This window comes from Dermacentor andersoni, chromosome 11 (assembly GCF_023375885.2).
Source record: "Dermacentor andersoni chromosome 11, qqDerAnde1_hic_scaffold, whole genome shotgun sequence".
Taxonomy (NCBI): Eukaryota; Metazoa; Arthropoda; class Arachnida; order Ixodida; family Ixodidae; genus Dermacentor; species Dermacentor andersoni.
The window spans coordinates 94,688,833-94,714,055 of NC_092824.1; the positions used below are offsets into that span (position 1 = coordinate 94,688,833).

Below are 25,223 nucleotides of genomic sequence, written 5' to 3' on the forward strand. Positions count from 1 at the left end.
ATTAACGCGACCTCTATCACTTTTCCTAACAGCGCCGAATCAACGCATAGATCATTCTGACCCTCAAGTCCCCTTTTTCAGACAATTATTTAAGCGATGAGTAAACGAATTTGCGCAAATTAGTTTCCCCGTTAGAAGCAGAACGCGTTAGCCCTTTGGAATATTAGCGCCACTGCGTTCTATCGCTTTGTTTAGCAGCTCAGATTTTACGCATAGATCAATCCCACCTGAAAGACACTTTCTGAGAAAATTATTTACTCGACTAACAAACGAATTTCCGCATATAATTTGCCACGTAAAAAGGAGAAGCCTCTAGCCCTTCAGAATATTAACGCGACCTCTATCACTTTCGCTAACAGCACCGAATCAACGCATAGAACATTCTCACCCTCAAGTCCCCTTTTTCAGACAATTATTTAAGCGATGAATAAACGAATTTGCGCAAATTAGTTTCCCCGTTAGAAGCCGAACGCGTTAGCCCTTTAGAATATTAGCGCCAATGTGTTCTATCGCATTTCCCAATAGCTCAGATTCAATGCATAGATGAATCCCATCCGAAAGTCACTTTCTGAAAAAATTATTTACTCGACTAACAAACGAATTTCCACAAATAATTTGTCACGTAAAAAGGGGAAGCCTCAAGTCCTTTAGGATATTAACGCGACCTCTATCACTTTTCCTAACAGCGCCGATTCAACGCATATATCATTCTCACCCTCAAGTCCCCTTTATCAGACAAATATTCAAGCGATGAAAAAACGAATTTGCGCAAATTAGTTTCCCCGTTAGGAGCAGAACGCGTTAGCCCTTTAGAATATGAGCGCCACTGTGTTCTAAGGCTTTTCCTAACAGCTCAGATTCAACGCATAGATCAATCCCACCTGAAAGACACTTTCTGAAAAAATTATTTACTCGACTAACAAACGAATTTCCACAAATAATTAGTCACGTAAAAAGGAGAAGCCTCTAGCCCTTTAGAATATTAACGCGACCTCTATCACGTTCGCTAACAGCACCGAATCAACGCATAGAACATTCTCACCCTCAAGTCCCCTTTTTCAGACAATTATTTAAGCGATGAGTAAACGAATTTGCGCAAATTAGTTTCCCCGTTAGAAGCAGAACGCGTTAGCCCTTCGGAATATTAGCGCCACTGCGTTCTATCGCTTTTCCCAATAGCTCAGATTCAATGCATAGATGAATCCCATCCGAAAGTCACTTTCTGAAAAAATTATTTACTCGACTAACAAACGAATTTCCACAAATAATTTGTCACGTAAAAAGGGGAAGCCTCAAGTCCTTTAGGATATTAACGCGACCTCTATCACTTTTCCTAACAGCGCCGATTCAACGCATATATCATTCTCACCCTCAAGTCCCCTTTATCAGACAAATATTTAAGCGATGAAAAAACGAATTTGCGCAAATTAGTTTCCCCGTTAGGAGCAGAACGCGTTAGCCCTTTAGAATATGAGCGCCACTGTGTTCTAAGGCTTTTCCTAACAGCTCAGATTCAACGCATAGATCAATCCCACCTGAAAGACACTTTCTGAAAAAATTATTTACTCGACTAACAAACGAATTTCCACAAATAATTAGTCACGTAAAAAGGAGAAGCCTCTAGCCCTTTAGAATATTAACGCGACCTCTATCACGTTCGCTAACAGCACCGAATCAACGTATCGATCATTCTCACCCTCAAGTCCCCTTTTTCAGACAATTATTTAAGCGATGAATAAATGAATTTGCGCAAATTAGTTTCCCCGTTAGAAGCAAAACGCGTTAGCCCTTTAGAATATTAGCGCCACTGATTTCTATCGCTTTTCCTAACAGTTCAGATTCACCGCATAGATCAATCCCACCTAAAGTCACTTTCTGAGACAATTATTTACTCGACTAACAAACGAATTTCGAGAAATAATTTGCCACGTAAAAAGGAGAAGCCTCTAGTCCTTCAGAATATTAACGCGACCTCTTTATCTTTCGCTAACAGCACCGAATGAACGCATAGATCATTCTCACCCTCAAGTCCCCTTTTTCAGACAATTATTTAAGCGACGAATAAACGAATTTGCGCAAATTAGTTTCCCCGTTAGAAGCAGAACGCGTTAGCCTTTTAGAATATTAGCGCCACTGTGTTTTATCGCTTTTCCTAACAGCTCAGATTCAACGCATAGATCAATCCCACCCGAAAGTCACTTTCGGAGAAAATATTTACTCGACTAACAAACGAATTTCCACATATAATTTGCCACGTAAAAAGGAGAAGCTTCTAGCCCTTTAGAATATTAACGCCACCTCTTTATCGCTTTCGCTAACAGCACCGAATCAACGCATAGATCATTCTCACCCTTAAGTCCCCTTTTTCAGACAATTATTTAAGGTATGAAAAAACTAATTTGCGCAAATTAGTTTCCCCGGTAGGAGAATAATGCATTAGCCCTTTAGAATATTAGCGCCAATGTGTTCTATCGCTATTCCTAACAGCTTAGATTCAACGCATAGATCAATCGCACCTGAAAGTCACTTTCTGAGACAATTATTTACTCGACTAACAAACGAATTTCCACAAATAATTTGTCACGTAAAAAGGAGAAGCCTCTAGCCCTTTAGAATATTAACGCGACCTCTATCACTTTTCTTAACAGCGCCGAATCAACGCATAGATCATTCTCACCCTCAAGTCCCCTTTTTCAGACAAATATTTAAGCGATGAAAAAACGAATTTGCGCAAATTAGTTTCCCCGTTAGGAGCAGAACGCGTTAGCCCTTTAGAATATGAGCGCCACTGTGTTCTAAGGCTTTTCCTAACAGCTCAGATTCAACGCATAGATCGTTCCCATCTGAAAGTCACTTTCTGAGAAAATTGTTTACTCGACTAACAAATGAATTTCCACAAATAATTTGCCACGTAAAAAGGGGAAGCCTCTAGCCCTTTAGAATATTAACGCGACCTCTATCACTTATCCTAACAGCGCCAAATCAACGCATAGATCATTCTCACCCTGAAGTCCCCTTTTCAGTCAATTATTTAAGCGATGAAAAAACGAATTTGCGCAAATTAGTTTCCACGTTAGGAGCAAAACGCATTAGCCCTTTAGAATGTTAGCGCCAATGTGTTCTATCGCTTTTCCTAACAGCTCAAAAATGTGACGCCAGGTACGTGAGCAAGGGATTTTATGATAGCTCCGGCCCGAGCTTGGCGCCGGGCCCTGTTATATTCAGGGTGCATGTTTCTAGGGATAGGGTCTGTGTAGATTCAGCTACGGATGTCAGTCGGGATCGATTGTATCTCCACCCTCGTCGGTTGGAGATACGTTTAAGAAGCGTAGAGTGTTTTAAGATTGGGCACAGATCTTGTTCAAAGCCAAGGCGTTGGAGCCGTTGGTAGAGATGGTGAAACCGAGGACACAGATACTAGGGACGTGTGGGATAGAATTGCCATCTTGAAGGCGTAGGGTGATGTCGTCACAGGGTTGGTGGTCAGATTGGTGTTTGGAAGGGCGTCCCCGCTGAGTGGGCTCTTAGAGAAGCAGCTCCGATTTAGCAGGCGAAAAGCGCAGTCCGGTTTCTTGGGGATAGGCAATCGCCGTTTGGAGGGCTGACTCCCCTTGACCATCACTGCCTCCGTACGCCCAGATCATGATGTCGTCGCCGTAGATGGCGTGGTTGATATTGTCGACTCGTTGTAGTTGCTGGGAAAGGCCAGTCAGGACTAAGTTAAGGAGCATGGGAGAGATACCTGAACCTTGCAGGGCACCTTTGCTGCCAAGGGGAAGCTCGCCTGATCGTAAATCCTGGGCCGAGAGGGTGGCCGTGCGATTGCAGAGGAAGTCACGAATGTAATCGCAGGCTCGCTCTCCCAGGTGGCGGCGGGACACCTGGTAAAGGATAGCTGCATTGCAAATGCTGCCAAAGGCTTGAGTGAAGTCGAGTCCGAGGATGGATTTCGTGTTACGAGAACGGTCATTTAGTACTTGATGTTTGAGCTGCAACATAGCGTCTTGAGTAGAAAGGTGAGCGCGAATTCCAACGATGGTGGGGGGATAGATAAGGTTGTCTTCGAGGTGAGTGTTGATGCGTGCTACGAAGGCGTGTTCCATCACCTTGCCTACGCATGAAGTGAGGTAGATCGGCCTTAGGTTGTTAAGGCTACATGGGTTGTCTGGATTTGGGATTAGGATATCATTGGAAGTCTTCCAGGCAGCTGGGAGGGTGCCATTGCGCCAGAAAACGTTGATGTAGTCAGTCATATGGGACAGGGACTCGTAATCTAGATTGCAAAGGCTTTTGTTAGTGACTCTGTCTGGGCCTGGAGCAGAACGACTGTTAAGCTTGCGAAGAGCAGCATGCATTTCAGATATGCTGAAATCGGCGTCAAGTGTAGGGTTGGGATTACCGATGTAATTACTGTGGGGACTGACTTGTGCCCTGGAGATATATCTGCTGCATAGGTAGTCAGACACCTGTTGTGACCTTGCGTATAAAGGAGTTCCTGCTGCCGGTCCTGTTGGGTGGTGCGGGTGGTGGTATTGTCAATCTGCAAGATTTGAGCTTCCTTAAGTTTTCGACGATAACCGTGTGCCTGGAAGTTGTACGCCACCAGCACGTTCTTCCGATGTTTGGCTTTTCTCGTTCGACCTTTGGTTAACACGCCATGCAGTTTTCCCTAGATAATGTCTGCCTTCTGATTGTCGAATGACATAAATCTCACCTTCAACCCATTCCACCTAAGGTCCGCGGTGCATGTGATAAGCTTTGCTACAAGGATGAACCTTTGTTTATAACCTTCCAGCTTTTTGATGCCGACGTTCTCACGTGTATAAATTTTTTTCTCTATTATAAGAATTTGTGTTAAAAGTAAGGTATGACTGCTATGGTACGACTAAGCCAATGGAATTAAATAATAAAATAGAAGATTAGTAGGCATAAGACTAAAATAATGTTCGTTGGCCTTGCATTAGAACAGTATTCGCGATTGCTAATGAGCTTCTATAACAACAAATGTCAAGGCAAATTATTCAAAGATTATCCTGATAAATGGAAGGAAATACACAGGAAAATAAAATTGGTTGGAGCGCATACGGCGTGCATCTTAAAACATGATCAGCAGCTTACAGCTATCTTTGAAATTGATGCATTCACTGAATTCGGCGGGTAGTAATATAAGGCCCTGAGAGTTCAAGATTATAAAGAAATATTGAGAAGATAAATGTCAGATATAACATTGAGAGACAGGAAGACAGCGATATGGTTTGTAAGGTTTCAGAGGTAGCCGATATTTATTTGGCATGAAGAGGGAAAAATGAAGAGGGGTTGGCCACGTAATGTCTAGGGCAGATAACCGGTGCTTTAAAAGAGTTAGACTTAAATCTTAGGTGCCAAGGGAAGGGAAGTGCAGTGGAGGACGGCAGGAAATTAAGCGGTGTGACAATATTAGTAAACTGGCATGCACTGGATGGAATCAGCGAGTGCAAGGCAAGGGTTATTGGAAATTTCTGGGAGTGGATATAGATAGGCTGACAGGGATGATGACGAATGCTTTGTGTTTCATCTTGGGGTTCGCTTCATTTTCATTTCTTAACTGTTTTACGGTCACCTTCTCTGATAGATGCAATGAGGTGCAATGCGTAACCAGAGGAACCGACGCGGTCATTTTGGACAATCGCCAACAAAATTAAGCGACAAATACTCGAAGAGGACGGAGATATTTATTTTTCCCTCAAGGACACCCCAGGGGGGCATTACATTGTAGACCTGCCGATTGGTTTTTCTATTATGTGAGCATGCATTCTTTGTGATATCGCAAGAAATGATGGTGCCCTGGCATGGTTGACAGAGCATTATATTTTCTTGTTTTTCATTTATTTTATTAGAAGATCGCACTATGCTTCTGTTAGTCCATTTATGCACTATGAATGTGTTTGTGTAATATTACCAACGAGCCCAAGCCGTAAATATTTTCATCAGCATGGTTTATATTCGCGGGAAGGCAAGTGCAAGTACATTGTAAGGACCAGGAGTACAGAATTGTGTAGGATTACGTGGCTTCTGGAGTAGCAAGGCGAAGAGCATAGATTAAATGGTAGCGCTGCCTATCAGCTTATAAGTTTGTTCGAAACAGTGCAGCATATACATAATTGGCTGACAAAGAACCAACACGCCATGTGACACGTAATGGAGTGCAAAATGTCTGAACTTACGCGAAGTGAGGCTTAAGTGAAGGGTGCAATCAAAGGCTAACGACGATGTGTACTAACCACAACGCTTACAAAAGGGTTCACTTCCATACTGTTGAGTGTGAAGCCCATAAAATGTTTGTTTATCCGCTGCAAAGATAAAGCTTCTATCTCATAGAATATTTATTCATACCATACCATACCGTACACCGTCCGCAGCTTATGGCGAAATTCAAACACTAAATAAGGCGGACACAGAGGACGAAGGCCACTTATGCTTGTCGACGCAAGAATGGCGATGACACGTGTACGTACAGAGAAGCGTGACATATGTTTATATGCATTTAGGAGTTATGTACTTGTGGTGTCACAGTCGCTACACTAGGTCGAACGTGCCGACAGGATAATTCGAAGATAATCCAGTCAATGAAAGAATCAATTCATTAGCATGTCTATGTGCTTCAGGCCTACTTCTGTGCATATATTGTATGTTAAAATTTTATGTGGCAATATACGTATTCCTGATTAGGCAGAACAGAGGTGGTCACCAGCATTACGGCAGTAATATGAAGACTATACAATGACGTCGGTGGCATGACTACTTAAGTGCTGTCTCAGGAAAAAGGATTTGCAGTTACCACTCACGATGATCGCCATAAGAACGAACAAACCAACAAACTACATTACGAACTAGATTGCGGATGGAGGAACGCACCAACCTTTGACTGAACGAACCATTGAAAGAGCCCAGTATTAAACGACTGAACGAGTGAACGATCAAACCAAAGAACGAATTAACCAAGAACTAACTAACAAACAAACGAAGGGGGGTTTCCTTGCCGAATTCGACCCCCGAAAGTTGCCCACCGACCAACCAAGAAAACGGCCGAAACAGGCAAAAAAAAAAAAAAAGCTATTCGCTTGGAAGTTTGCAGCCATAAACATTCTACAGCCTGCGCTGATGCATTCGCCGCCGATACTGCTTAAGCATAACCGTCAATGGCGACGCAAGTGCAGTGCGTGTTTAGTGCAGTGCAGTGCGTGCAGTGCATTCGTCGCCACGTCGTCACGTCATCGTTGTTCTCTCGTAATCTTGTGGTCCTTAGAATGTTGGTGTCGTTGATCATTATTAGTATGATAATAGGTTAACTTGTAATAAAATAACTGGTTTCCACGATGAACACTGACGGGACAATAGAAGTCAAAACGGAGTTCGCGATAGCTCGAAACAGAAGAGAACACATAGGCGAAGGTAGATGTTGCAGACAAACAGCACTTTCAAGGATCATCCACGCACAAAAAAAACATGCTATGTAAAAAGAACGAACGGTCTCACTAATAGTGCGGAATTGAAAAGGGAAACGCCATTTTTTCTCAAATAACAAGGTGCGTTGACCAACTCTGAAGAAATGTTTTCCCATGAAGATAAGATCGCTCTTCTAAGACAATGACGGACTTAAGCACGTATCCAACACACCAGAAGGTACATGGCCCTCAATGAACGCTTACGCATACCTGCCGAACCGCGCTTTGTTACGATGAGAAATTCCCCGAATATACCCCAAATATACCTGATTATAAATGCATCCTACTTCTCTGTCCACCCGCCTGTCATCAGCATTCTTCCCTAGACAAGAACCACACATCGCCTTCGTCATCGTCAAATTGCTACACAGACGTCTAAGCCTGTGCATCCGTCTGATTTGGTGTTTGCATTTCGGAACTATTCTGAACGATCTAATGCAAGTTTATTTTTAAATATGTACAATGAGAAGTTCGTGCATAGCCATTGCATGGATTTATATCTGCATAAGATGAAATCGAACTGTGCGCATCGTCATTAGCTATCTAGCATTTATTTAAAAAAAAGCCTCACTTCAAGTGTATTATAACATGTGTGTCAAGCGAGCATTAATCGCCACTGATGCTGCTACTACAGAAACGACCAAATTTGAGCTGAAACGTCAGCAAATGCAAGCCCTGCACTATGCCTTCAATACTATACCAGCAAGTTTTAAACTGCGTTTCGGAATGAGGAACTAAAAGGTTATTTCCTTCAACTGCACGACATCAAATTCAGGTATTTGCTGCATCAAACAGGCAGCTGTAGTACGTTTGTCTAATCACAGGTGCGCCAACTTCACAAGCACGAAAGAGGAGGCGCTTACAGCAAAAAGCAGCGGATGGCACTTCGCGTGGCTGCTACAACAAAATTTAATTCGCCAAAATGAATTCAAAACAGTCGTAACGACTGTGCTTACCTCGTCTGCTAGGAGGCTGAACTTGGCCCGGCTGTCCGTCTCCGCGTTCTTTGAACCAAGAGCCACGGCGATGTCCTACATAAAAGAGCAGCGAGCATTGATCCATCGAATTCGTGGTGTTTTAAAAAAAGCGGCGTGAGTTGCGTTCGCGTTAAAGGCTAAAGCTATTCATGAAAGCATGTGAGCACTTTAGCGCAACCACGTGCACGGTTAATGACAAAATGGCAGCCAAGGCGAATAGTACCGGCGATATCGATTCCGGGCACATATCCGTTTATTGCAGTGATGACCATCTTTAAATGCGATGTAATGGCAGAAATCAAATAGCGCGAAAAGAACGAACACAGACGCTGAAGTTGCGTATGTTAAACAGCACGCCGAACTTGTTATTTCGATAGAGAAATTGCGAATTTAAACAAAACTGTCACAACCAGTGATTCCTCAACGCACGCGTGATTTTTTGATCAGCAGCCTAGGAGGCAAGAAACAGCTGGTCACCAGGTCTACAGGGTGCACAACAGGACATCACGCAGCTAGAATGGCTGGCCACCAGGTTAGCAGGGTGGGCAGCCACATACTAGGTCGCAAGATCAGCTGGCCAGCAGATTCACAGGGTGGGGATCAAAACAACAGACCTATAGAACAGCTGGTCACCAGATCCACAGGTTGGGCATCAATACTCGAGGCTGCTAGAGCACCTGACCAACAGGTCAACAGGGTGGGCATAGAGGTTCCACGTCGGTAAATCAGCTGGCCACCAGATCTGCAGGGCGGACATCAGGAACACCAGGCTGCTAGAACACCTGACCACCAGATGAACTGTGCGAGCATAGAGATACCACATCGGTAGATCAGTTCGCCATCAGATGCGCAAGGCGGCCATCAAGGCACCAGGCTGCTAAACAGTTGACCACATAGTCTGGAGGGCGGGTACCGGTTTATTAGGTCGCTAGATCAGCTGGCCACCATATTAGCAGGGCGGAAATGGAAATACCACGTTGATAAATCACACGGAAGTGGGAAATGTAGCCATTGAAGCAGCGCACACGAAACAGCAAGACGAGGAGATCGTTTGCTCATAACTGAACATTCTTGGACTATAGCGGCCAAATGCATGGTGTGAACGACACGGATGCTTTCACGCTTTTTTCTGATTTACTTTCACTTGTCAGGCGGCACTCATTTTCTATTTTCTTCGTACCATGTCCTTCATGCGCTACTTCTATGGATAAGTTCCAGTTCACTCAGTTTGTAATTTTCGGTAGTGATATAATTAGGCATTTAAGATAACCATGACATCGCTAGTCAAAAACATTTATTTGAATAATTTCAAACAAAACAATTAGGAAATGAACATTTATAGCGTATTCTTAACACTTCATTGCTAAGAAATTCAAGAAGCATTGGCATGCTCCATCTTAGTGCGTGTGAAATTGTTTCATAGGCAATCGGCAGAGCTAAAATCAGTTGAAAGATTACGTCGCCTCACGTCACGTCTTCGAAGAGCTCACCTTGCCGGTCTGACTCGCACGGTAGACCGCCCTGCTGCACTGACGCTTGGCCAGGTCTTGACGCACGAAACGCCAGCACCGTCTTTCCCCGAGAGATGCGTTGCAGGACACGACCATGTCGATCTCGTGGGGTTCGTTGTCGGCACCGACGAAAAAAAGAAGAAAGGACATCACATGACTATGTGAGAAGCGTTGTGAAAGAGCTGAAGACACGGAACCTTGGCCTTCTATACACCAGTAGATAGAGAGCTCGGCACAGATCCAAAAACGCTTTCGGCCGTGTACTCGCACAGGTCTGGTGTGATCACCTCCGAAAGTGACCGCCCGATAAGTGATCACCCCAGATGTTGCTCCCGAGCCACTGGCCGTCCGCGCCTCGACGATATTTATTCGCCTACGTAGTCTCATATACTGCAACGCCAGCTTAAATGCAACAGTGCGGACCGTGGTGTTTTCCGGCAAGACATTAATATGCTGATGGACAGTAAAAGAAACAGGCCAACGCGAGTGAAACACACGAACATAGCGCTAACCCCGAATAAATGAATAATTCTGTAAAAGGCGAGAATAACTACTATGTCTTATAAGAGTGAAAAATAAAAACAGAGGTACACAATGAAATAGTAGGTTCTATATGAGGGCCGCGATACTGCAATTCATGACGTGTAAGCATAGCCGAACCTATTCGATACTAATGCATTACAAACCCAACCACCGCATGCATTTTACGGCAGGGAATTAGCGGTGTAATGAAGTTCGAAAACATGTGATGTAATCATATGGCGCAAGACAATGGTCATTGGAAATGGTTGGTAGAACAACACAAATACGGGGATGGTGACTGTGATGAGCATGATGACTGCCATAATTTGCTTCCTGGGCGTTGGCTTCCTACATTTATTGCTTTCATTTTTTAAGGTCACCTTTGGCGCCTGGCGCTGTGAACTGGAATGGGTAACCAGACGAACCGATAGGGTCAGTTTGAGCAACTAAGAAAATCGACAAATACTCACGAGGAAAGGAGATATGATGGTTAATTTTGTCGTGCGTGAAGTTGGAGGAGGTTGCTCTGGTGCCCAACTAGTTATGGTATTCCATCATGATGACATAGGCTCATATTGTACATATTCAATTATTTGTCTTGAAATTGCACTGTGTTCGCCCATTTTCGCTGGGTCAGAATATTTGTATTATATTACCAACTAGCAAACTCCTAACGTTTTTTTCAACCCATTTAGAATGGTGACGTAGTCATAACACCTCGACCAATAGAGAGCCCAGTGTTGCGTGAATATCAGGATAACTATAATGCATCGTCTAAACCACTCAAATGTATACAACAACACTTCTGCTTTACAATATCGCAAGAGCTAAAAAGTACAACTAGACTCCTGCTTTATTCCTCTGACATTTCTACGCGTTCGACTGTCCCATTTTCGCAATTGCGATCGCTTAGCTACGTTCATCGTAAGAATAATGTGAAATTAATTAATTAGGATAACTTGGTTTCTCGAGTAGCAAGATCAACAGCAGGAATTAAACACGTGTTTTGACTAGCAACTGATGGGTTTTCTCTTAACGGTGCAGAATAAATATCAGTGGCTTATAAATAAAGAAAACACGGCAGACGAAACATCTAAAGTACAAAAACGTCGTTCCACGACTTGGTGTCGAATTCTGTTTCCTGCATTGTCAAGCTGTTGTACAACCTGAAATGTACCAGTCGGCCCAAATTCGCATTCCGAAATGTCTGATGCATGACAGACGAGAAAAAACTGCAGATCCGTTGCATTTTTTTTTAATATATGTGAAGTGAAACCTAAATGAAGCATGCAAATAAATGCCGTACATCAAACGGCGGCAGTGTAGCGGAACGGGTGCCCCCATTCCATTCCGATTCATTCCGGGGAATTAGAGCTGGCCGCAATTTCATTCCTTTCAATTCGTTGGAATGAAAAAACCGAGCCCATTCCCACTGCGGGGATGGCCGGTCATTTCAGTTCCATTACTGCAATTCAACGCAGGAAAGGGACCTTGGCACGAGTAGGTTTATCGAGTTACCGACGAACGCACCATAAAGCCATTGTCATCAGACGCGTTGCAAACTCCAAAAATGCTCAAGACACGTTACCAAGGTCGAGCTATAGTAGCTTGGTGATTTATCTCGTGCAGTACAACCACCCTACTAATTCCCCTAGGTGCAGATCTCCCACTACCTATAGTATTTGTATGGTCAGTATGTTTTAAGGCTTGGGATGTTTTAATATGGTTTAAATAAAAATGACAACGTAGTGTAGTATTGCTTAGGTGTCCTCGTGATTTTTGAATACTGCAATAAAGGCCGCAAGCAGTGCAAGGTGCAAAAAGAAGCTTTGCGTTGGTTTTATTCATCGAAAGTTTAACAAAACGTCATGAGCTAAATAGGGGCTTCGCCGTGTAGCTTTCAGAACTCGAAGTATAAATGATGGCTGCTTCAATGGGTAGTTCTAAAAAAAAAGTGAGTTAAAACAATTGCCTTCTGCCTATATGTTGTGCTTCACAAACATGAGCTGCTCGAAAGAGGTGCTTGATAGTCGATTTCGATTCGCTGTCATTATCAGGGATACCATAAGAAACTCGTTCCACGTCAGCTGACGACGCATTCACATTGAAAACTGCCCTTGCGAGACTAGCAAGTGAAAGCGGCTAGCGTTCGCTTTCCAATAGGTCAGGGGTTTAACCGTGTCTGCGCAAGTTCCCTCTGTGAGGTAAATAAAAAATTTCCCTTGGAATGGATCCAGGCATATTGTCTTGGTGAGCATTTCCATTTTGCATGATGTTTTTTTTAAACATCAGCGTACTTGGCCCTGCTTCAGACCTGTGCATTCACGATGGTTCTGGCGCTGTCTTGCCCTAACAAAAGGGGCCACCATCCCCAGCACGGCAGAACGCATCTGCTCGGCTGTTGCAGCTGAACACCAAGAAGAGTTAAACCTTGGGTCTAGGAGGGCATCCACCAGAAAAACAGTCAGTCCACGTGCTTGCTAACCGCTTCTCCAGGCTACGCTGTAGGCCTTTAGCAGCCTCCGTGCAAAAAAGTGTGCCTTTGCTTAAGATTTCCGCAAATGAAGCTTCGATATTTCGGGATACGGGGAAGCCAAAGCTCGGCTGTCTCGTCCCTTTTCTGCAGCAACTCCGTGGCCTCCTCTACAGGGGAGGGATGCTCAATCAAGTCTGTCGCCAGCCTCGTTCATATTTAGACAGTTTAGCCTGGTTCACTCGGAAACGTGGTAACTAGCTTTCTCATCTTTCGCAGCTGCGAGTTCCACCTCGTCGCGTTGTGAGATTCCAAATGTACATCGGCCACACTCAGTACTTCTTCCGTGTCGGCGGTGCTCTTGCGTACAGATGCAACCATGGCGCCTCATTTTTGTACGACTTCCTCGGCATTTGGGTCCTAAAATGAAGCAGGGACGACAATAAGTGAATATTGCCACTGCAAGTACAGGTAGTGCAAACGGCAAACATGCAATGCATTAGAGTTTCAGAAAGAAAATGATGGCGTATGTAATCGTAGGGCATTGCACTCGACGACACACTGACACTCTTCAGGACTGCATTAGATAAAATAAAGTGGGGACAGGCGCGGCCGTTTTCTCCAGCCCTGCGATAAATTGAGCGCACATTATTGCCTAGGCTGCATCTTCCTGTTCTTTAGGAATAATGTCGGGCACGTAGTGCCATGGCTACGGCACTACGGCTGGTATTATGTTGATGAAATGGGCTTCGTAATTCAAATAAATATACTAGCAGCAGTCTGGCGCGTCACCGACTGGTCTTATACACCATGCAACTGTATTTACGGGCAGAGCGCTTTGTGAGAGAAAGAATAACGTGCACATCATTTCATTTTCCCGCACGAGTGAGGCGGGGAAGGCGTGCCCCCCTTCCCTCCCCCAAAAAAAAAAGAAAGAGAGGGAGATCACGAATGGAGAAAAATAGCAAGGAGCACAAAATAGAATAAGACAAAAATACAGTGATCAAGTAATCAACCAAATCCAAATCTTTTAAAATGTAACTTCGGAACAATGGACGTTTTTTACATGATGGGCCTTGTTGTGTTTTTGTTTGTCTTTAGAGGTATTTCAGAACGATTGATTGACGTGTTGAGAATAGACCTCGAAGTCGCGTAAGCTTGGTGCCCGACCTACGGCAGAAAAATGATCCGCAGCCTCTATTTGATGGGAAGCAGAGTTCGTGAAATCGTCCATGGCAGCAAATGCACCATGAATGCGCAAGATGAAAATGCGAAGCACGCTCGAAAATTCGGCTAAACATGAGTTTGGAGTAGTTGCATAATAAAGCTGTAAAGTACCAAAACTGCAATAAACACAGTTGTCTGCCCTTACTTTTCAAGCTGCAGTTATTATGTTCATACTTTATTTCTGCATGCATTCATGGCAAATTATTTAACAAAGCTTGGCAAAAAGATTGTTCATGAATATAGTAGTAAATGAACCACGTATCGATGCACATAAGATGAAAACGTTATTTAACAGCGTATACCTGCCGAATGGCGTCTGTTACGTCAAGCTGCAGGCTGTGGGCGACGGCGCCAAATCGAAATTTCTCCATAATGGAACTCTCTTTTATGTTCCTTGGTTAAGCGTTCCGGGCAGTCGTCGAAATTATCATCATTGTCCTATTCAGTCTCCCATACGGTAAATGCAAATGCCTTTATAATTAATTGATGAAGCGTTATCTGTCACCACGCGAAGGATCAAGCGTGATCTGTCACCACGCGAAGGATGGAGCGTAATCTGTCACCACGTGAAGGACCTGGAAGATGAAATAGGAAGAGTTAACGGAGGCGAAATCGTGCGAAAATACATATTTCACCTTGTCAGCGATGTTCCACTGCAGCAACGCTGCGTCATACTCGGAGCGGATCCGCGCAGCTGTGTGGCTCCCCGTCAGGCGAGTGAAACTGAGGAGCTCCGCGTGAGCCGCGAAGTCTGTCCACGAACGCTGCTTCGACAGCCAGGAAGTCCTCCGTTGACCGCGATGTCTACACGTACACTGCAATACAGACGTACTGCGCTCCCGCCAAAGACGATAATATTTTGGTCTGCAGCGCTGGTAATTTCCCGATTTCCCGAGCAGGAACTTCTCTCTGAGGTCATCCCTCGATGGCAACTTGTAGCCCCGGACGGCGACCTGCATCTGAAAGAATACAAAACAGTTACTTTGACGAAAGGCGGCTTGTAATATCGTGAAACTTACCTTTACGAATTGTTTGAATCACTCCCTCTCGATAACACGAAAGGGCTCCATGTCAGTGCAAGTCATGTTGATTGTGGTGTCGTCAAGAGGAGCCTTTCGATGAACAGGCGCAGAGCTGCACCCAGCGGTGAAGGCCGACGTTACCTTCGGCTGGCTTGCCAGCGCTTTCTCTTGCATGTATTCACTGTCGTGCTTTCTTTTTAGGTGTCTAATAGCATTAGACGAAACTCCTACTACAGCGTGCGTAGTTTCGGGGCAAAGCTTGCAGCGTGCAGCTTGTTTGTTTTCTTCACGGGTAATTTCAAAAAATGGTTTCCAATGTGCAATTTACGTAGTGAGCACTACGGCCGCTGAGGTATCGGCTGGTAGCACTGCCCGCTCACTGAATTTGGGCGTTTTGTTGCCGCTGTTGGCAACAAAACGTGTGTATAGTACTTTAATACGTCTTCAGATATCTTTATTATGTCGCCAAGTGACCGATAGGTCTCAACTAGAAAAAAAAAAAAAGAAAGACTAACCAAGCAAGCTTACATTGTTTATTGTCAGTCATGAGTGAAGCAGTACATGCTCACAATTTCCGCGCAGGTCGGGCGAACTTCATGCTGTCATTCACTGTGTTTCCAACTTGTAGAAACAGCCATTTATTTAATGGAAATGAAAGCTGAAATCGAGCGAATTCTTTCCATCATGTTAGGCGTGCCGCTTAAAGCAGGTAGAATCACACAACGATATTTATGCTGGGCTATCCTTGCACTGTAGTTATGTACAGTGCTGCTTGGCGTGTTTCACGCTACACGTATATAGTATGCGTTCGATGATTTCAGCTAGAATAAAAAAAGAAAAGTTACCCGGCTCGCGCTGCAATTATGTAACATTATTTACATAAAACATTGACGAGAGGCACGTAGTGCAGGAAAATTAAAAAAAAAAAAAAAAAAAAAGCCGTTATGCTGAATTTTCCAGCACACATCGTCTGATCATGATATTTCAGCAGCACATTTAGTGTTGAGGTGCGGCAGTAAAGGCTTTGATACAAGTGGAGTACTCGTAACGAACGCTATGGAGACAACAGTGTTCTGCAAAAAGTCCGAACAAGGAGACTAAATAAACATATAATAAAGCCCAATTAATGATCGCAGACCCTTCGAATATGCAATTTACAGTTTCATGTTGTAAAACAAGAATCTCGGTTTATATATTCAAACATGGGAAAGAGGCTACAAGGAGATGAAAACTTCAATTGAATAACCGAGGTGAGCAAGGGAAGCTTCAGCCTGGAGCCACGTTTCAACAAGCAAAGATATTTGCGATGGCCATGACAAACTTAAAAGGAAGAGGCCCGGACACCGATTAAAATGGTCTAATATATATTTACATTTCGGCTCACCCACGGGAGCATTGTTCAAGATCATCACAATCGAACACGTAAATATATATTTTAAACCATTTTGGTCAGTGTGCGGACTTTTTCCTTTTAAGTATGCGTCATCCTGGCCAGACGGGCTTCCATCATACTCTCGACTGTATGACAAAGGCAAGTTCCCACACTGAAACTTCCCTTGCTCGTCCACTGTTGATTGGCTAAATGTTAAGCCAAACTTGCTATTTTTCGAGTAGCAAGTTTGAGTAGCAAGAGTAGCAAGTAGCAAGTAATTTTTCGAGTAGCTATCTTCAGCATCTCTTATCTTACTGTGCATAGCTAGCCTAGTTACTTATTTCATGCTAACTGCTCGTGAACCATGCAAGAGTCACTATTAAAGATTCAGTCACCGTGAAGTGTAATTTTCTCAAAATTGCATTGAGCGCTTCTCACCGTTTTAAATGTACTTGCATTCTCATGTAACAAATTATCGTTCTAAGGGAGCATGTGATACTGAAGTAAGGCATGTTGTTGGGCTGAACGGTTCATAGATTCAGGGAAAAATTTAACTGTGTGTGCGTCTATATTTCTGTTCACGTCCTATCTTCCTCGAGCAGCTTAAAATTTTCTGAAGCATGTATAGTTAGCGGTATTGCCTGCCAAGATGGTTGGCAAAGAGCAGATAGAGTTTGCGCAATAGCAAGTATAGTCGTGCTATTTTGTTCTTTTCTGGTTATCATGGTTCTGATGACTGGGAAAAGAAAAGTTGCGACTCAACATGTTAATTCCTTCTGCGTTTGTCATAAAACGACCTTAAAAGCAAGTAAGCTCGTATGCCAAATTTTAGCATTCCCGCCTGGTAAGATACAAAACTCTAGACTGCTGCTTTCCTCATTGGGCTCACACTCCTCTGTGTGATAAACTTGCAACCATTTCATGGTGAGGCACATAGTTCCGCAACATAGTTCAAGGGGACCTGCTGTCATTATGGTGACCGTTGAGCTTCTTATGATTTGACGTGGGCAGCTTGTGCACCAATCATCTCTTCTGTCAGCCTTCCTGAAAAGAGACATGATGAAGTCATAACAAACATGTAAGCAAAAAATGGCGAAACAAATGTTTGTCCTATAAACGAACAAATCACAGTTCTAGGTGAAGTGTTCAGAAACATACCTTGAGAAAATTGTGGTCCTTGTTGTTACTTCCCGTGGTGATGCATTCACTATTAACTTGTACGTCCAGATACAATTAAGTTCAAACAGGCGAAAAAAAAATATGAGCAGCGTCTTGAAGGCTGGAGTCGAAAGAAAAAGCGTCAATTACTATGGTGGAAGTGTGGATGAGATTGCAATTCATGTCTAAGGCCAATGCACAAACGCTCCATGGCAGAAGAGCACACACACCCACACACAACACAGTTTTACGTGTGCCTGTTTTTTGACATCTTGCTCTTTCCTTCCTCCTTCCTATATTCCATTTCTATGTTTCTGTCGCCCCCTTTTTTAAAGAGTAGGCAGGCGTTATGCCCCTTCCAGTGGTAGTTGCCAGCCTGATCCTCGCTTTCCCTTTCCTGAGAAATGTATCATCATCATCATCATCATCATCATCATCATCATCAGCCTGATTACGCCCACTGCAGGGCAAAGGCCTCTCCCATACTTCTCCAACTACCCCGGTCATGTACTAATTGTGGCCATGTTGACCCTCCAAACTTCCTAATCTCATCTGCCCACCTAACTTTCTGTCGCCCCCTGCTACGCTTCCCTTCTCTCGGAATCCAGTCCGTAACCCTTAATGACCATCGGTTATCTTCCCTCCTCATTACATGTCCTGCCCATGCCCATTTCTTTTTCTTGATTTCAACTAAGATGTCATTAACGCGCGTTTGTTCCCTCACCCAATCTGCTCTTTTCTTATCACTTAACGTTACACCTATCATTTTTCTTTCCATAGCTCGTTGCGTCGTCCTCAATTTAAGTAGAACCCTTTTCGTAAGCCTCCAGGTTTCTGCCCCGTACGTGAGTACTGGTAAGACACAGCTGTTATACACTTTTCTCTTGAGGGATAATGGCAACCTGCTGTTCATGATCTGCGAATGCCTGCCAAACGCACCCCAGCCCATTCTTATTCTTCTGATTATTTCACTCTCATGATCTGGATCAGCAGTCACTACCTGTCCTAAGTAGATGTATTCTCTTACCACTTCCAGTGCCTCGCTACCTATCGTAAACTGCTGTTCCCTTCCGAGACTGTTAAACATTACTTTAGTTTTCTGCAGATTCATTTTTAGTCCCACCCTTCTGCTCTGCCTCTCCAGATCAGTGAGCATGCATTGCAGTTGGTCCCCTGAGTTACTAAGCAAGGCAATATCATCAGCGAAGCGCAAGTTACTAAGGTATTCTCCATTTACTCTTATCCCCAATTCTTCCCAATCCAGGTCTCTGAATACCTCCTGTAAACACGCTGTGAATAGCATTGGAGAGATCGTATCTCCCTGCCTGACGCCTTTCTTTATTGGGATTTTGTTGCTTTCTTTATGGAGGAGTACAGTGGCTGTGGAGCCGCTATAGATATCTTTCAGTATTTTTACATACGGCTCGTCTACACCCTGATTCCGCAATGCCTCCATGACTGCTGAGGTTTCGACTGAATCAAACGCTTTCTCGTAATCAATGAAAGCTATATATAATGGTTGATTATATTCCGCACATTTCTCTATCACCTGATTGATAGTGTGAATATGATCTATTGTTGAGTAGCCTTTACGGAATCCTGCCTGGTCCTTTGGTTGACGGAAGTCTAAGGTGTTCCGGATTCTATTTGCAATTACCTTAGTAAATACTTTGTAGGCAACGGACAGTAAGCTGATCGGTCTATAATTTTTCAAGTCTTTGGCGTCGCCTTTCTTATGGATTAGGATTATGTTAGCGTTCTTCCAAGATTCCGGTACGCTCGAGGTCTTGAGGCATTGCGTATAGAGGCTGGCCAGTTTTTCTAGAACAATCTGCCCACCATCCTTCAGCAAATCTGCTGTTACCTGATCCTCCCCAGCTGCCTTCCCCCTTTGTATAGCTCCCAAGGCTTTCTTTACTTCTTCCGGCGTTACTTCTGGGATATCGAATTCCTCTAGATTATTCTCTCTTCCATTATCATCATTGGTGCCACTCGTACTGTATAAATCTCTATAGAACTCCTCAGCCACTTGAACTATCTCATCCATATTAGTAATGATATTGCCGGCTTTGTCTCTTAGCGCATACATCTGATTCTTGCCAATTCCTAGTTTCTTCTTCACTGCTTTTAGGCTTCCTCCGTTCCTGAGAGCTTGTTCAATTCTATCCATGTTATACTTCCTTATGTCAGCGGTCTTACGCTTGTTGATTAACTTCGAAAGTTCTGCCAGTTCTATTCTAGCTGTAGGGTTAGAGGCTTTCATACATTGGCGTTTCTTGATCAGATCTTTCGTCTCCTGCGATAGCTTATTGGTATCCTGTCTAACGGAGTTACCACCGACTTCTATTGCACACTCCTTAATGATGCCCACAAGATTGTCGTTCATTGCTTCAACACTAAGATCCTCTTCGTGACTTAAGGCCGAATACCTGTTCTGTAGCTTGATCTGGAATTCCTCTATTTTCCCTCTTAGCGCTAACTCATTGATCGGCTTCTTATGTACCAGTTTCCTCCGTTCCCTCCTCAGGTCTAGGCTAATTCGAGTTCTTACCATCCTGTGGTCACTGCAGCACACCTTACCGAGCACGTCCACATCTTGTATGATGCCAGGGTTAGCGCAGAGTATGAAATCTATTTCATACACGAAGGGGTGGTATTGCTCTAGACGCAAGTGCACGTGTGCCTTAGCTCTCCTCGAGAAATGTATGTACGTTTTCAAAACAAATAATTGCGTCGGCTGTGCTTGGTGAAGCCTCGACTAGATTACATTTGTTCCTGCGAGATGTTAGTAATATTTTATTGTGTCTCAAATGCAATTATCTAACTTTGTCACCGGAAGTACATTTGCCACTAATGTCCAGCGAACTTATCGCGCTATAACATTTATGCAAAGAGCCAGAACTATTATTTATGCTATACTCCATGTTAGTAAACTTAGATGTGTGGCAAAATAACAGAAGCATCATTTGAATGGCGTCCGAAGAGCAATAACTATACAATTATTATTTTCCGCGTTTAAGAAATGACTACAGGAATCTGTTTTATCCACCTCGCACGCGAAGAAATTCAAAATTGAAAACGAAGCACTGCTTTTTTACTCACCGGTTCGCTCGGCCAAAGGCTGCAAGTTAATCCGCTTTCGTGGGTAGTCTCCAATTAGACTGTGCTCGGTTCCAGCGATGAATTTTCGCTCGAACTACCGCATATTCTTTTTTCGAGCAACACGTCATTGGGCGGCCAAACGCGGCAGATCAATAACTATCGAAGTCGTGCAGCCGTTGTGTTAGTAAAACGCCGCGGCTTATAAAATTCAGCGTCTTTAAACACCTTCACTCGGCGGTGGCTATCGAATGTTGGACGCATAAAGTGACTGAGATATTACTGCCAAAACAAAACTGCTTTAAAACGAACCTGCGTGATGCTGCTCAAAGGAAACGAGCACTCCGTTCGCAAATGTTACCGCCGTACAATTTGAACCGATAAACGGCCCGGACTGCAATCGATACCAACGGGCTGCTGCTTATCGCATGTCAGTCAGGTCTCAAAATCTTCATTCAAGTAATAAAGCAAACCCTTTAATAGCAGAACTCCAATAAAATGAATGGCCTCCTTATTTTGTAAAAAGTGGCATGTTAACTGTGGTTGTCAGTTTTATATGTACATTCATAGATCGAATATTTAGCCGCGTTGAGCGCCCCTAGCAGAAAATGTACGAATTAACGTATACGTATAAGGTACAGTAACTTCACTTACGCGCTTCATAATAAAACGTGCCGCGGTTTATTATTATTATTTTTTTTGCCTTCTGTGGCGATCGCTGGAACTCGAGAGCGGTTCGGGACGTGATATGGCGACAGTGAGTGACTACTGAAGTGCTGTGCCCAAACTACCGCAGAATATTTCAAATATAAGCCAAAAGCCCGAAGGAGCGAACGAACCAGTAGGCGAACCAAGTAATCACTGAAAAAGAGAACGAACGAACGAACGAACGAACGAACGACTGAACGAAGGAACAATTTAATGAATGAATGACCAAACTAGCGAACTAATCAAGGAATGAACGAGCGTATTCCTTGCCGAGTCCGAACTCCGACCATCCGCGGAAACAAGTGAATGAGGCGAAATAAGGCTACTCGATAGAAGGCTCAACCACAAACATTCCACAGCGCACGATGCTGTTATTATTATTATTATTATTATTATTATTATTATTATTATTATTATTAATTAATGTAACACAAATAACTGCGAATCACAATTCTAAAAAGTGAAGTCACGAAAGAATAGTTCCTGAAAGCCACAAACAGAAGTGGACATCAGAGAAAATACATATTGCACACGACAAAAGTTTCAAGGGTCGCCCACAAAGGAAACAGGCACAGACGCAAACATGTTATAGGATACACTGGCCTCGCTCAAGATGCAGCATGGGCAACGCAATCTCCACTGTTCATAACTAACTTTGTGCCTTGACGAACGCAGAAGGAACTCTTTTTCCCCGTAATGATACGATCGCTCTTTGGATATACTTCGGGACAAGCATCGAGGCACGTAGCCGCAGCAGCCCAAGGTACATGGCCCTCTGTAACTGTCCACGCAAAGTTGCCGAAATACACCTTCTCCAGATTGCAGGTGCCCCCCACTGTGCCCAGATTTCAAGTGATTACAAATGTGTCCTAAATCGATGTGCACGCACCTGTCATCAGCATTCGTCCCTCGACAAGCATCACACGGCGCCTTGGTCCTCGTGACATCACTACGAAGAGAGTGAGAGAGATATATAAGCGGGATGGGAAATGCAGGGAAGTTAACCGCAGAAGAATGTGGTTTGCTGCCCTGCACTTTCATCGGTATGAAGACGTTTCACACTGTGCAACCGCCTGATCTGGCGTTTGCATTTAGGAGCAGCATCTAAACTGTGTGGCGAACAAATACAGGAACCGCATGATATGAAGGTTGCGACCTCTGCATAAACATTCATGAAATTACTCATTGCATAGGATCCAACTTGTTGCATAGTCGAACCTTTATATTTCAGGGCAATATAACTAACTGTCTACTTGTACGTTTTAAAACCTAAAAGCTACACTTCAAAGAGCGTTCCAAATAAGCGCAGGATGTACATATAATTTTTTCTTCTGCATATTTTTTTGTTCTTAGCGTATCCCTTATTCGCCATTTTTTCCACGGATGGTGCCGGGATAGAAAAAACAAAGTGCAAAACTTCGGCAAAAGTAAGGCTGCCTCCAATAGTCCTTGAACGAACTTTCAAGCAGTTTTAAATTGCGTTTCGGAATAAAGAACGAACAAGGTTTATTTTAATCGCACTGAGATCAAAATCAGTGGCGTTCTGCACTGAAGTGGCTGCTTAGTGCACCTGTCTAACGGTTGATTCGCCCACTTCGCGCGCAGGGAAAAGAACGCGATTTACAGAAAAAATTAGCCCAGGGTACATATCTCACGGACGCTACACAAAGAGTTCGTTAGCGTAACTACCTAACTTTGATTGCAGCAGCTAGGATTGTGCTCGCCTTGTCTGCTCGAAAGCGCAAAATTGGCCCAGCTGTCCGCCCCCCCCCCCCCCCCCCCTATTTGCATCATGAGCCACGGGAACGTACCATATGCACGAGCAACTAATATTCTTAGCATTCTTCCAGTCACTTTGCGGCATTTTCTAAAAAGTTGTGGCCTGACCGCAGAAGCTAAGGGCATTCGTGCAAGAACGTGGACACTCTTGCATGCAATCACATGTACCGACATATGGCAATATCGCAGCCAAGGCGAAAGCAATGCACGATATTAGTGTCGGCTACATCGCCTGCTACTGCGGCAAAGGCAACCTTGAAATACGAGGTATTGTCCGAAGTAAGAAAACGCGATAGGAACGAATTTGTTTTCAACACGTCGACAATAAATTCGGCGGAACGCTGCACTGGACTGGCAGCTGTACGAATTTCGTCTAATGTTCGATAAGCCTACTTTGCGAGCAACAAAAAAGAAAGCGTTTCACAGCAGAATGAGCGGAAGGCACTTGGCATAAGTGCTAAGCGATATGTTGATTGTGCGCAGTTATTTCAAAGAAGTTGCAAGAGTTCGTCTCACCTCGTCTGCTGGGAAACGTAGCTTGGCCCGGCTGTCCGTCCCCGCCTTGTTCGAACCACGAGCCACAGGAATATCCTACAAAAATAAGCAGCCAGCATTGTTTAAATCACTCTGTGGTCCCTATGAAAAAGCAGCGTGAGTTGCGGCCACACGGCAGAAGCTAAATACGTTCACGAAGTCAGGTGAGCACTCGTGCACGCCCCCACACGCACCGACAAAGGTCAAAATGGCAGCCAAGGTCAAAGCAAGCCGCGATATCAGTGCTGGCTACACCGCCTGCCATTGCGTAAAGTCCCAGTGCAAAGAAATCGCCAAAATCCAGCAGCGCCAAAATAATGAAAAAAAAAAAAAGAAGACGCTGATTTGAACGACGGTGGCCTACCAAGTCGCCCAATTCGACGTTTTGATAAACTGCGATAGAAAGATAGAGGGAAACAATATTTTGCCACACTTGATTCTTTAGCGTGCGCGTCACTTTCCGATTTCAAGCAGAACTAAAAACATAGACCTTATTTGATTACTTCAGTACGCACTTGGAGTATATATATAGTGCAATATACCAACGCCCTCAATTAAGATACCTAAAACCTAATGAATTCAAGAAACCTGCTCTTGCGCAAACGCTTGGGGTTCTTGCTGGTTTTGATATTGTGAACTTCGTTCAAGAGTGGTCATGCAGAGGAGTAAGACTGCGCCCGTTACTCTTCCTGAGCGGCGACGCTGCATAGGAGTGTTCGTTTTGCCCAAGCCATATGCTCGCGCTATGAATGAATGGGTCTCTATAAATATTTAGGACCACCCACCAATTACACCAACCTTACTAGGCGTAAGATTGGTTGGATAAATGCAGTGAAGTTAAGCCCCTATTCAACTAAATTCCGCGTTTTAAGAGGCGTGCTCGAAGAACAAAGACGCATCTCCTCCAAGGGGCCACTTTCGCGTCGTCTCAGTGGATGCACTTGCCGGCTGATTGCTCTTGAGAAAAGAAAAAAATAAGCTCTAGGACGTTTCTGCAAAAGCCGTCTTTTACGACTTGTAGTCCACACTGGAACTTTAGGCCTCCGAAAGGTTGCCTATGGCTTATAGCACAATTCTAACCCTTCATCTATATTGCTGCATGAGCCGGCCATTAGTTCTACGAAAAATCTAAGCGTTCAATTGAATAATTAATGTAATTACGCTAATTCTTTCATTATTTACTTTATCCTACATATTTCAAACCCCAAATTATAGCCGCTGAGTTCGCACGGCGTATGCACTTTGAACGATTTATCCGGACAGCACGAGTTCCGAGACATAATAATTTTCGAAGTGTCCGACGAAATGCATGAGCGTCCCAGTTATTTCCATTGATGCTTCCACGATAGAAATGATC

At 43.9% G+C, this 25,223-nt stretch overlaps 1 protein-coding gene across 6 annotated transcripts in view; it reads right to left on the minus strand.

Moving 5' to 3' along the window:
- Positions 1-24,970, minus strand: part of LOC140214231 (uncharacterized) — a 43,399-nt gene extending 18,429 nt beyond the window's left edge. For all 6 annotated transcript variants that reach the window (XR_011891171.1, XR_011891168.1, XR_011891170.1 and 3 more), the window contains exons 1-5: positions 23,849-24,970; positions 22,443-22,502; positions 9,952-10,033; positions 9,076-9,259; positions 8,441-8,515 (exon numbers count right to left, since the gene is read on the minus strand). Coding sequence is in view for 1 of the 6 variants with exons in the window: in XM_072285585.1 (XP_072141686.1) it covers positions 8,441-8,515; positions 9,076-9,166 (166 nt within the window). In the remaining 5 variants the exon portion in view is untranslated. The remainder of the gene's footprint in view (positions 1-8,440; positions 8,516-9,075; positions 9,260-9,951; positions 10,034-22,442; positions 22,503-23,848) is intronic.
- Positions 24,971-25,223: the final 253 nt, after the last annotated feature.